Source organism: Lagenorhynchus albirostris, chromosome 7 (assembly GCF_949774975.1).
Source record: "Lagenorhynchus albirostris chromosome 7, mLagAlb1.1, whole genome shotgun sequence".
NCBI lineage: Eukaryota > Metazoa > Chordata > Mammalia > Artiodactyla > Delphinidae > Lagenorhynchus > Lagenorhynchus albirostris.
Window position 1 is genome coordinate 79,746,392 of NC_083101.1, and position 11,490 is coordinate 79,757,881.

General features: G+C 41.1%; 2 protein-coding genes across 2 annotated transcripts; one reads left to right on the top strand and one right to left on the bottom strand.

Annotated features, from left to right (window-relative positions):
* Nucleotides 1–219: 219 nt before the first annotated feature.
* TOPORS (TOP1 binding arginine/serine rich protein, E3 ubiquitin ligase) lies at nucleotides 220–9,357 on the bottom strand. Its single transcript, XM_060155186.1, has 3 exons — nucleotides 9,215–9,357; nucleotides 8,577–8,787; nucleotides 220–4,000 (listed from the first exon to the last, which is right to left on the bottom strand). Exon 3 carries the CDS (start codon nucleotides 3,995–3,997, stop codon nucleotides 1,064–1,066), a length of 2,934 nt encoding a protein of 977 aa, XP_060011169.1. The 5' UTR covers nucleotides 3,998–4,000; nucleotides 8,577–8,787; nucleotides 9,215–9,357; the 3' UTR covers nucleotides 220–1,063.
* Nucleotides 9,358–9,980: 623 nt separating this feature from the next.
* On the top strand, nucleotides 9,981–11,478 carry SMIM27 (small integral membrane protein 27). The gene is made up of 3 exons (XM_060155191.1): nucleotides 9,981–10,131; nucleotides 10,691–10,945; nucleotides 11,256–11,478. Exons 2-3 carry the CDS (start codon nucleotides 10,901–10,903, stop codon nucleotides 11,358–11,360), a joined length of 150 nt encoding a protein of 49 aa, XP_060011174.1. The 5' UTR covers nucleotides 9,981–10,131; nucleotides 10,691–10,900; the 3' UTR covers nucleotides 11,361–11,478.
* Nucleotides 11,479–11,490: the final 12 nt, after the last annotated feature.

An 11,490-nucleotide genomic window follows, 5' to 3' on the forward strand; every position in this document is an offset into this window, starting at 1 on the left:
ATTTTGCTGAAGACAGCAAATTAAGATACTCTTCATAATCAGATTAAAGAACTAAAATAATCACTAAAACTGTGAGGTTAAATGTAGTTCACATTAAAACTGTGAAATTCAGTATTTATAACACAAGGATATCCTTAACTATTTACAAGAGTTTAGCTCCATTAAAATAATTTGATTTAAAAAACAATCAATACTGCAAAGGAAAATTTTTGGATTGTTTTAAAGTGTTACTGTTTTATTTTTTCTTTTGTTGAATACACATTTGCTTTACTGGCAGTCCAGATAAACAAGTATATAAAGGAAATATTTAAAGTTTTCTTTTGGCAGATGTCAAGATAAACTGTGCAGATAAAATTCCTCAATTTAACCTGAAGAAATGGTTTGAATCATACAAATTTTTAAGAAGAAAAATAAAGACTGTCCAAAGGGATTCTCCTAGCTTATAACACATTTCCAGAATAACTCTCAAAAAAAAATTCAAAAATACTCATTGACTACTTTAAAAATATGTCAATACCATATGGCTTTATGAAATAACTTCTAAAATTTATATTTTTTATTTAAAAAGGATCCCAAGTTTTAAATAAACTGCTAGGAATATCATTTTCTTCACTTAAAAGTGCATATCTCTGAGGGTGGGACATACATATTTTTTGAACAAATAATGATTTTTACAAATTTTTAACACACACACAAAAAAAAAAAAAATCACAAAATTTTTTTTTTTTTTTTTTGCGGTACGTGGGCCTCTCACTGTTATGGCCTCTCCCGTTGCAGAGCACAGGCTCCGGACGCGCAGGCTCAGCAGCCATGGCTCACAGGCCCAGCCACTCCGCGGCATGTGGGATCTTCCCAGACCAGGACACGAACCCATGTCCCCTGCATCGGCAGGCGAACTCTCAACCACTGTGCCACCAGGGAAGCCCTACACAAAATATTTTTAAGGGGGAAAAGAGTTTTTTCACCAAGTGTCATCTTTAAACAGACTGCAGTAGATGACATTGTTCTTTTTTTTTTTTCCTTTTTATACCACCAGAATTCTCAATGAGACGCTTTGGCAGTTTTAAGACATATCATGGTCTCTACCAAGAGACACTGACATTAATGATATCCGTGGAGATGGCAATCGCCTTGATGACTCAGTTTGATAAGAGACATTACTGGGCTGGCTCTCCAAATCAGAGGCAAAGGTGCTCTCTTCTCTTACATCAAGAGACTGTTCAATTGAAGCTGCCTGGGGTGAAATATTATCTACAGTTTTGTTGGCATTATTCAAGTTGTTATTAAGTGTGGTAATGTCACACTCCTTGCCCAGGACACCAAATTCATCTTCTATTGTAACTACATCTTTAGTTTCAAATGGTCCCAAGGAAGGAACCAAAAATTCGTTTTGTAGAGGGTCTTGAGGACCACTAAGGTCACATTCTGTATCCTCCTTTACTTCAGAATCCTTATCACTGTCACTGTCAATGGTAATCACAACTGGGGAACGTGAAGCATTATCACCATGGTGTTTTTTATGCTTCCTCTTATGTTTTTTCTTTTTCTTTTTATGGTGTCTAGTTGTATCGGTAGCTTTCCCTTCATAAACTATCTCTACACTTAGGCTCCGGGTCCTTTTTCTTCTCTTGTGCTTTGTCTCTCTGTCTGATGATCGGCTATCTGAAAAGCTGTCACTCTCATTTTTGTAGCTTCCATCCAATTTTGATGAAGATTTTGAGTAATGACCTTCCTTTACTTTAGAAGCAAATTCCCGAGATGGTTGAGCCACATCGTTAGAACCCTCCAAATGCCGTGTTTTGTATTTTCGTTTCCCACCAGGCTTTTCATTTCTCACCCGGTCAGGCCCTGTAGATGCAGTCTTTGATCTAGTACTAGATAGGCTCCTTGATCTATGCCTTTCATAGTAGTAATATTTCCTTTCACTGTGGTTATTTTTTTTTCTAGCATTTGTTCTTTCAGAAAAAGACTGAATTCTAAATTCTGGACTTGAAGATTGTCTGGAATAATGAGCTCTGGACAGAGTCCTCCTCCTGTAAGATGATTCATAGCCATCCCTGTCCTTGTTTCTACTATAGTAAGTATACTCCCACTTGTATCTGCTTCCATAATTATTTCTTAAATAGTAACGATCTCGATTTCTGCTCCGTGACCTTCTTTTACCACGATCACTGCTACGAGATCTTGATCTGCTTGTGCTTTCACTACTTAGAGATAGAGTTTGGCTTCTTCTTGACCAACTGCTATCTCTAGTTCTTGATCTCTTTTTGTCTCTTCTACCTCTGGGTCTGCTACTCTCCCTGCTTCTGGATCGTCTGCTTTTCATTCTTTTCTTCCCATGATGCTTCCTATGATTCTTCTGATCATGCCCACTCCTACTCTGGGAACATGAATCTGAACTTCTGGATCTTCCCCTCCTTCTGTGTCTGCGGGTATATGGGGAATATACTCTGTCTCCTCTGATGGATGAGCTCAGGTCTCTGGGAGAGGACAATGATACAGACTGTTTCTCTTCCTTCTTTGATTTGATTCTTGTACCAGAATCACAATGACCTTTATTTATTTGTTCATCCTTTCCAAGGACAGAGTGTGGAGATGAACATCTACTAACATCACTATCACCAGAACTGTAAGACTGCTCTTGTTCTTGCGCCTTCACGGTCTCCATTTTCTCGTAGGAACCTAACTCCTCAGAATCAGAGGACAGTTCAACAAGTTCTGGGGTCCTCTCAGCTAGTGGTTTAACAAACCCAACAATGACACAATTATCTGAAGAAGAATCACTGTCATTATTTATGTCATCATTGGTTTGTACTGCTTGCATCTGAGATGTGGCTCTTCCTGTTACAAGTTCTTCATCTGAACTGTCGGAAGTATTTAAAAGGGAAGACATGGCAGCATGTACCTGCTCTGAGCTTGAATAAGATGGCCCTGGAGTTTCATCATCCCATGGTGCCTGACTAACAGTAGCTACATTAACGTCCAGCTCTTGGGTCTCTGCTTCATCAGGAGATATTGTTATGACCGAAGAATCAGAATGGCTACCTTCTTCATATGAAGGAGCAGGACAATCATAATTTGCATGCTGGTCAAAGGCTGCCATGTTAAATGGAGATCGGGCAAAACTGATAAATTCGTGTATAAAATGCTCAGTCCGATTAAGTAAAAATGGCCTTAAATCAGACACAAATGCCTGACTCTCCAAGTCATAGCGAGTAACATTACTCATGATGATATGCTGGACAATATTCACTAATGATCCATGAGCTCCAAAGAGAACTGTGAGTTCACGTTTTAACCAGGGGACTAATCTGTGAAGGCAAGCCGGATTTCTACGGAAAAATTCAGCTGAAATATCCCTATAGCGGCCACCATCTTCAATATTTCTAACTCGAGCACCAGCACGATAGAGAGTTCGCCTAAAATTAATAATATCCTGTTCTTGAATTTTCCGCAAAGATCTTTCATCTGCAGTAGCTGGCCTCCGTATTGCAATCTGTCTCATAAATGGAGGAATTTCACCATCTCTAGGTCTTGCTGAAATGCCTAACCCTTCAAATATTACTCCACTATCTGGTGGAGTTGTTGTTCTTCTATTCATGGTACTATTAGGTGAATAAATAGAAGCACTTCGTTCCCTTGTCATAGTTGTACGATAGCGGAATCGTCGAACATCAGGGGTAGCAAAAGAACCATTGTATGAAGGCCTTAGGACATACTCCTTGAAGTCGTCTTCTGCCCTCACAGAATGGAAAATAGAATCAAAGGGCTGTTTACATAGTGGACATTCAGCTTTGTTTTTTGACCACTCCTGTACACAGCGAAAACAGAACTTATGTAAACAGCGATCTAAGTAAGACACATTATCAAATCTATCCAAGCATATAGGACACTTAGAATCAGGAGATGCATCAGCTGGTACTGTCTGTTGCAATTTGCTAGTGCCAGCTTTAGGTGAAAAGTTGTCCATTTTAAATTCCTTAGCGGCTGATGCCATTATCTGTAAAAGGGAAAAAAATACATCAGTAACCTGATAAAAAAGAAATGACTAAATCTGAAAAAAATGCAAATGACTGTGAAACATACTTTGGTAAAAATAGTTAAGTAGTTTATTGTCTTTGTAACATAAAAGGGCAGTGTAGCATAGTAATACAGTACTTAAAGCACAAGCTCTAAAGTCAGATTTCCTGGGTTTGAATCCTGCTGCCACATTACCAGTGTGACTATGGATTAGTTACTAGTTACCGTCCTTATGCTTCAATTTCATCTGTAGCTCACTGATACTTGAACCTGCCTCACAAGATTTGTGAAGATGTTTAAAAAAAAAAAAAAAAAGCCCTTAGAAAAAGTGCCTGGTCCACAGTAAGCTCTCAAATATTATATAATATCCTATTATTCTTTTTTAAAAAATAATTTGATATATACAAAAAAGTACAAAAGAAAATATAGCAAGTACCCATGTATCCTCCACTCAGAGTTAGCAGCTAACATTTTCTCATGGTTTTTCCAGATTTTTTTAAATGTCCGTTTATGTGCTTCCCCGCCGCCCCTGCCATCCTTCTCTAGAAAACAAAAACCAAAAATATCATAATTCTCAGTTGGAGTTATTTCTACACATGGTTTTATATCTTGCATACATATGCCCCAAACACTACGGACTACTCAATTGTTTTGTTTGTAGTATTATAGATGTATCTTTAAAAATAGCTTTAGGGAGAAAATTTGCATACCAGAAAGTTCACCTATTTGAACCAATTCTGTGGTTTTTAGTGGAAGATTCTTTCACACAGAAAAAAGGATCTGTTAGTGAAGATTAAATGAAATAACAAAATATAAAAGCACTCATGGGCAGTGCCTGGCTTATAGCAACTGCTGAGTAAATGTTAGTTGCTGTTATTATTACTACACTACTGATATACTACACTATTCTTACTACACTATTATAGTCAGTTCATCACGGACTCCTTTCAGCATCCCTAAGAAGCTTTTCTTTGCCTTTTAATCCAGTCAGTCACTAAGTACCTTGAAATCATGTTTTCAGCCTCCTTCCTTACCTTTTCTCACAAGGATCACTAGAATCTTAAAGATTAGTTCTGTTTGCTTTAAATTTGTCAGTTTATATAGACCCATAACTTACAAAATGAATTTTCCAGAGCTGAAATCTAGTTGCATTACATTTTGGCCTTGTTATCTTAGAAATCCCTCTTTAGATGCTTTCTATACTAATCATTTTATAGATGTTATATATTAGTTTCTTCCTTTATGTTTTCCTGGGCCTATTACTGATCTTTCTCCACCATCACAGAAAGTCCCATCATGAGTCAACTGCTATCTAGTCAAATAATAGAATTGCAATTTTCTAAACAAGAAACTCACTGGCCATACCTAGGTCTAACAAAAACAAATAAAGCCCGCGATAAAAACCTATCAATATTATTGTAAAATGTAAGTACTTCACCATAGACTTCAAATTAAACTTGCTCATCTAGGGCATCTTAGCTTTCTCAGAGCTATAACTTAATAGGAAACCAATTAACGCTGAACAAGTTTCTTCAGGGGGTTCCAAATACTTCCAGTCCTCTGTTTCTAGAGTGGAAATGAAAAATTACCTTTGTTCTTAAATAGAAGAGAATTATAAATATATTAATACTAATTGCATTTTTGCTAATATATTTAAAGTCTGGAACCTTAATATTACATAAATTTCTCAGCATTTCCCCCTACTTCTAATATTTTTAAATTCTCCTACTCAGGAGAAAAAAAATCTTTATAATAAAAACCATTAGGATAAGAGACTGTGCATGTGCATTAGGGGAAGGAGTGAAGAGTGAACAGGGCACTGGAGAGATTATCAGATCTGGATTGAAGACCAGGTTTCACCTAAAACTAACTCCATCAACTGGAGAAATCCACATTAACTCTGGACTTTAGTTTGCTCTTCTATATAAAAAAGGGATAACTAGAATTTAAAAAAGACTGGTGAAATTCAAGTTAATACATTTTATCTTAATTTGTTTCTTTGGAATACAGGATTTTAGTGTTTACTAAACATTTCCAGTTCACATAAAAATTACAACCCAGAATGCATTCATTAAAAAAAATTATTTGGTAATAACTTGAAGTTCAAATAAAACAAAATCTCAACTAATTATAATTTTAGTCCTCCCTTCCCTACTTTTATAAGTCTGTTAACCAAATTGACAGCATCAGTCTAAAGAATGATGAGTAACATCATCCATAGTAGGTAAAAAAGAACAAATTATTAGTCCTGTTTTGTATTTCTATACAGGAATATCTTTCGGTACAAAGAATGGTATTCATCGGAAACACCAAATAATAGCAATGAATATAAATCATCATATAAAGGATTTACTCTTTCAAAATCATCACTAAATACTAAAATTAAAATATTTGCTAATTCAAATGAAGTAGAATTACCACATGACCCAGCAACTCCACACCTATCCATGCAAGAGAAACAAAAACATGCCCACACAAAAACTTGTAAGAGAAGAGTCATAGCAGTGTTTGTCCTAAGAGCTTAAAAGTGGAAATAACCCAAATACCCATCAACTGATGAATATGGAATCTCCATACAATGGAATATTTGACAATAAAAAGGAATAAAGTACTGACACATGCTACAACATGGATGAGTTTTTTCATTATGCTAAATGAAAAAATATCAATCACAAAAGATCACATGTTGTATGCTATTTTATAGGAAATTTACAGAATAGGCAAATGGATAGCAAGCAGAATGGTGGTTGCAGGGAGCAGGGGTATGAGGTTTCTTTCTAGGATGATGAAAATGTTCAATTAGAGTTGCACAAATATACTCCATAAATACACTAAACACCACTGTATTTTATATTTTAAAGAAGTGAACTTTATGGATGAAATATAAATTATATCTCAACAAAACTGTTTCAAAAATACAAATTAAGGCATAGAACAGGGATGGCTAGCAGACAGATTTAAGATTTGAGGTCTGCGGGAGACTTCCGGGTCAGGTAGTAAAGGTGGACCTGATGATAGATTTAGTGCTTCAGGTTCTAGAAGAAGTCTGTGGTAAAAGTTTCTCTATCCCGGGCTTCCCTGGTGGCGCAGTGGTTGAGAGTCTGCCTGCCGATGCAGGGGACACGGGTTCGTGCCCCGGTCCGGGAAGATCCCACATGCCGTAGAGCGGCTAGGCCCGTGAGCCATGGCTGCTGAGCCTGCGCGTCCGGAGCCTGTGCTCCGCAACGGGAGAGGCCACAACAGTGAGAGGCCCGCGTACCGCAATAAAAAAAAAAAAAAGTTTCTCTATCCCAGCACTCTAGGAATTAGGACTTCAAATTAATTTCCCCATAGGGGATAAGTTAATCAGTTCTTCTGAACCCCTTTCCTTAACTGCCTCCCAAATTCTAAATAAAGTTTACCATCTTTAGAATAAATTGATTAAGCAAAACCTTCCCTTCCCCAAATCTTCAAATGTGTTGGCTTTAACAGGGATAAGAACCCTCCATATCACATGTTGGGGGAAATTTCAGATAATCAACGAGCATACATATCTAGGGAAAAGGGATGGGGGTCGGGGTGGACAGGTGGAGGGTGATAAAGAGTCGGGAGGCTAGAATCTAAATTAGACCACAAACCGGACATTTAAAAAACTGCACAGGGATACAAAGTAGGAATGCTCTGCAGAATTAAATATTTAATAAAACCAGACTTCCTATAAAAGTCATCTTCTACGGCATTCCTTAACTTATCACTGTATATACAATTTAATCACTGGCTAATTACACTGACGGAGTGATGTTAATTCTAATGTAGAGCCAGGGCTGAGAATCAAAACCACTTACTAATGGCGTGATCTTGAGGAAGTTATTTTATTTCACAAAATCTTACATTTTCTCAATTCTAAAACAGGCTGAGTAACAGTACCCACCTGAAAAGGTGCCTGTGTGAAGGGATATATTCCACATAAACCCGTAGCAAAGTGCTTGGTGGGCTGTAAGAACTTAATATTGTTTTCCTATGTTATGTGAAAATAAAGTTAATTTTGATCATTTCCATCATCCATAACTGATTATAAAATGCCCAGAAAGATGACAGTCTATAACAACTAAATAATTTTCATATTAATATCAATATTGTACTTAATATAGCCAAGCAAAGTGGCTAAAAAGGGTTCACAAGTGGATGAACTAGAAATATAGCAAATATTAAAAACAATTTGGGCCCAATCTTTTGTGACCTTAAAGAAATCATGTATGTCTCTGAACTGCAATCTAATCACCAATTCCAAGAAATCAAACAGAAGTTATAGTATCTACTAACCAGACCCTAGAAAACTTAAATACTGACCAGACCCTACGATTTTAATTCCAGTTTCAGCAATAAAAAGAATTGCTTGGGAACCATTCCCCTCTAAAGCCACTCATTCCAGATAAGCATGATTGCTTTGGCTGACTCTGTAGCTTTCAAAGTCATTGACTAAAAACAAGCTAAAAAGCCCAACCCTCACCGCTACTAACTTAAATCTTCGGTAACTCTTTCTGAATTTATCTTAAACAATCTTTAAAATTACCTACCAAAAATTCTATTCACTTTTCCTCTCAAATCACTATTTGCCTCATCTCAGTACTGCCCCTTTCCAGTCTACCAATCAGCAGCCCGTGAGGAAAGCGGCGCTGACTTGATGGATGAAGAAGTCACAGGCTCACGGGGTGTAAACAGTGCACAAACTCTAACAGTCACGGCGACAGTCACTTCCTTTGGTTGAGAACTGCCACCTGCCAGGATCTAAGATAAGAACCGCGTACCTTACATAATCGCAACGAACTAAAATACCGTTACTCCCGTTTTACAGACATACTCAGAGAGGTTAGGGGCCCGCCCAAGGTCACATCTCTGACAGCGGCGATGCCACGACTCAGACTCTAACGTTTTGTGTTTTGTGTCGGCTTTTTCCCCCGGAGACCAATCTCCTTCCAGTACACGGCTGGGCTGGCGCCCTCGGGAGTGCTTCTCCGAAAGCAGCCCTCCCCCGCCCACCGGCACGGATCCACAGGTGCGCGGCGGGAGCCGCCGGGACGCCGGCCTGCCGGGCAGCCACTGCGCCTCAGGCCCGGACCGCAGCTCCCTCGACCCTGGGCCTAGCTGCAGGCGGGAGCTCCAGATCGCCCAGCCCTTCCGACCCCGGCGCCCCATTGTTCCCGATCTCACTCACCTCGGAGGATACCGGCGCAGGCCCGGCTGGGGAGCTCGTGGCAAGCTCCCGACGGCCCAGAAAGCTGGGTCGGTGACGGCAAGACCCGCGAAGGCGAACCCGGCGACTTCTCCGCCGGCCCTCAGGAGCGGGAGTAGGCAGGGGCGCTTCACCCTCCTCGCGAGAGAGCGGAGACCCCGGCGGCTGCTGCGACCCCTGCGACGTAAAGAGCTCATCACCAATGGTTGCTTGGGGGTGGTGGCAGAAAGCGGTGGCAGAAAGCGAAACCCACTCCGCGACCCCCAGCAAGTCAAAACACAGCACCCGCCTGCGTAACGCATGCGCGGTACAGGACGCCGGCACCGAAGGCGGGGCTTAGCGCGCTCGGCCCGAGCCCGGCCCTTCCCCCAACCCCCTCCGCTCCTGGAATGAGAGAGGCCTGACCCACCGAGGCAGAAATCGCTATTTTACCGTCACTCTGGTTGCTACTAATCTCTGGGGATTACAGGGGCACTAGTTTAAAGTTCGCTTCTAATTTACCCGGAAGACACGATAACTAGCTTGGTCTCATTTAAACCTCACCAAACTCTGTGAGAAGTTTCTAAAGCTGTATCTGGTGTATAGATAAAGGAACTGAGTTACCCGGAGGTTAAGGGACTACCTCCGGCTGCAGAGTTAGGAAACAACACCGGGATTCGAATGGAATACCCAAATCAGAGGCCTACAGTTTTCAGAGACAGATCAACTCCAGTACAGGGATAAACAGGGATTCAACCTAAGAGAGTAGGGCCTTGAAATCTTCCCAAAACAGATAACGTTTTTACCCTTCCCCACTCTCCGAAATCTGCATTAAAACTCTGTTTAGGCGACAGCTGAGATTACAGAGACATAACGTCTGGTGCTTAAAGCGGCCCTCTGCCCCATTCTTCGCCTCAAATGTGAGTATCCCGAATATTCCAGGGCTGAACTTGGCTCCGCGTGCCAAACTCTGTCCTTCGGTTTAATATTTGATCGTGCTACCGTCCTAAGCATACAAACGTTCAATAAATACTTGCTGATTGGCAGCTACATTCTGCCGAGTAATTCATGCCACGTTATTTCTTCTTCAGAGTATCACTGACATCAACAAGCCATTGCGTTCTCAAAGACTTGTTTCTTGAAGAAAAGCTCAATTAACAGGGATTCCCACAACGATTCGTCAGTTATATAAAAGCGGGTGGTATTCTTGTTTACATCAAAGATGAATACACGAACTACCTACATTGTGGGAACAGATCCGGGAGGAAACATTAATTCTTTGAGCACGAGACGTCGGCGTAGCATTTAAAACGTGGATTTTTCCAAATAAACTTTTAAATGCACACGACGGTACCTTATCTCGTATTAATACTGCTCTGGAACTGAAGGAAGACCGGCTGACGAGTCAAGCCTATCCTTCTAAGTGGCAAAAAACACTTCCAACATACTTTCTCGTTTCTCTCACCTCCTTCCCGAAAGGCGGGCTTGGCCCAGGGTCACGTGACACCGCCCACAGCTCCGGGCGGAAGAGGCCGGCCCAGCCGAGGGGAAACGCACCGGAAGGCGAGTGGGCGGGCACTCGCGCCCGGCTGAAAGATGGCCGCCACCGCCCGGCAGCCACCGCCCCGGAGGTTACTCTAGGGCCTGCGGCTTCCGCCCGTGCCCGCGGACCGCCGCCGTCTCCTTACCATGAAGCCAGTGAGTCGCCGCACCCTGGACCGGATTTATTCAGCGGTAGGTCCCGGGCCTGGAGGGGCTCCACGGAGTCGACTCCTGAGGCCCGCGGGCGAAAGCCCGCTATTTTTTCAGCGCCCAGAAACTCCAAAATCCATTGCTGAATTAAGCCTTTCACTCCCTCACCTCGACTCCGCCTCTTCCGGGAGGACACGCTCTTCCGCTTCTTACGTAAGAGCGGCTTGGTGTACTCGCTTCCGGAACCACATTTATACGAGTTTGTCACTAAAATTCCCACCAACTTGATGGGGGGGAGGAGGAAGTGCCGCTCACGTGTTTTTGCTTTTACTCCTCCTCTTGCATTTCTTAGTTGCTCCTCGCGGTCGTATTGCTCTCCTGGGGATACGTCATCTATGCATCAACTGTAGCTGCACGACGACAGCTAAGGAAGAAATACCCAAAATCTTCGGGATAAATGAAAATTTGTAATTCCTCTGGATTTGATTCTATGCATATACAATTCTTTACCTCATGCTTATCTGACACGTGTCTCGATTTAAAGTAAAATCTTTAATAAAATGCTTCGAAATTCATATTTGTATACC

What these genes read in the sequence shown, in the direction of transcription:
- TOPORS (XM_060155186.1), bottom strand. Translation starts at nt 3,997, where the DNA reads ATGGCATCAGCCGCTAAGGAATTTAAAATGGACAACTTTTCACCTAAA.
- SMIM27 (XM_060155191.1), top strand. Translation starts at nt 10,901, where the DNA reads ATGAAGCCAGTGAGTCGCCGCACCCTGGACCGGATTTATTCAGCG. An exon ending in TGGACCGGATTTATTCAGCG is followed by an intron (nt 10,946 to 11,255) that starts GTAGGTCCCGGG and finishes TGCATTTCTTAG; the next exon opens with TTGCTCCTCGCGGTCGTATT.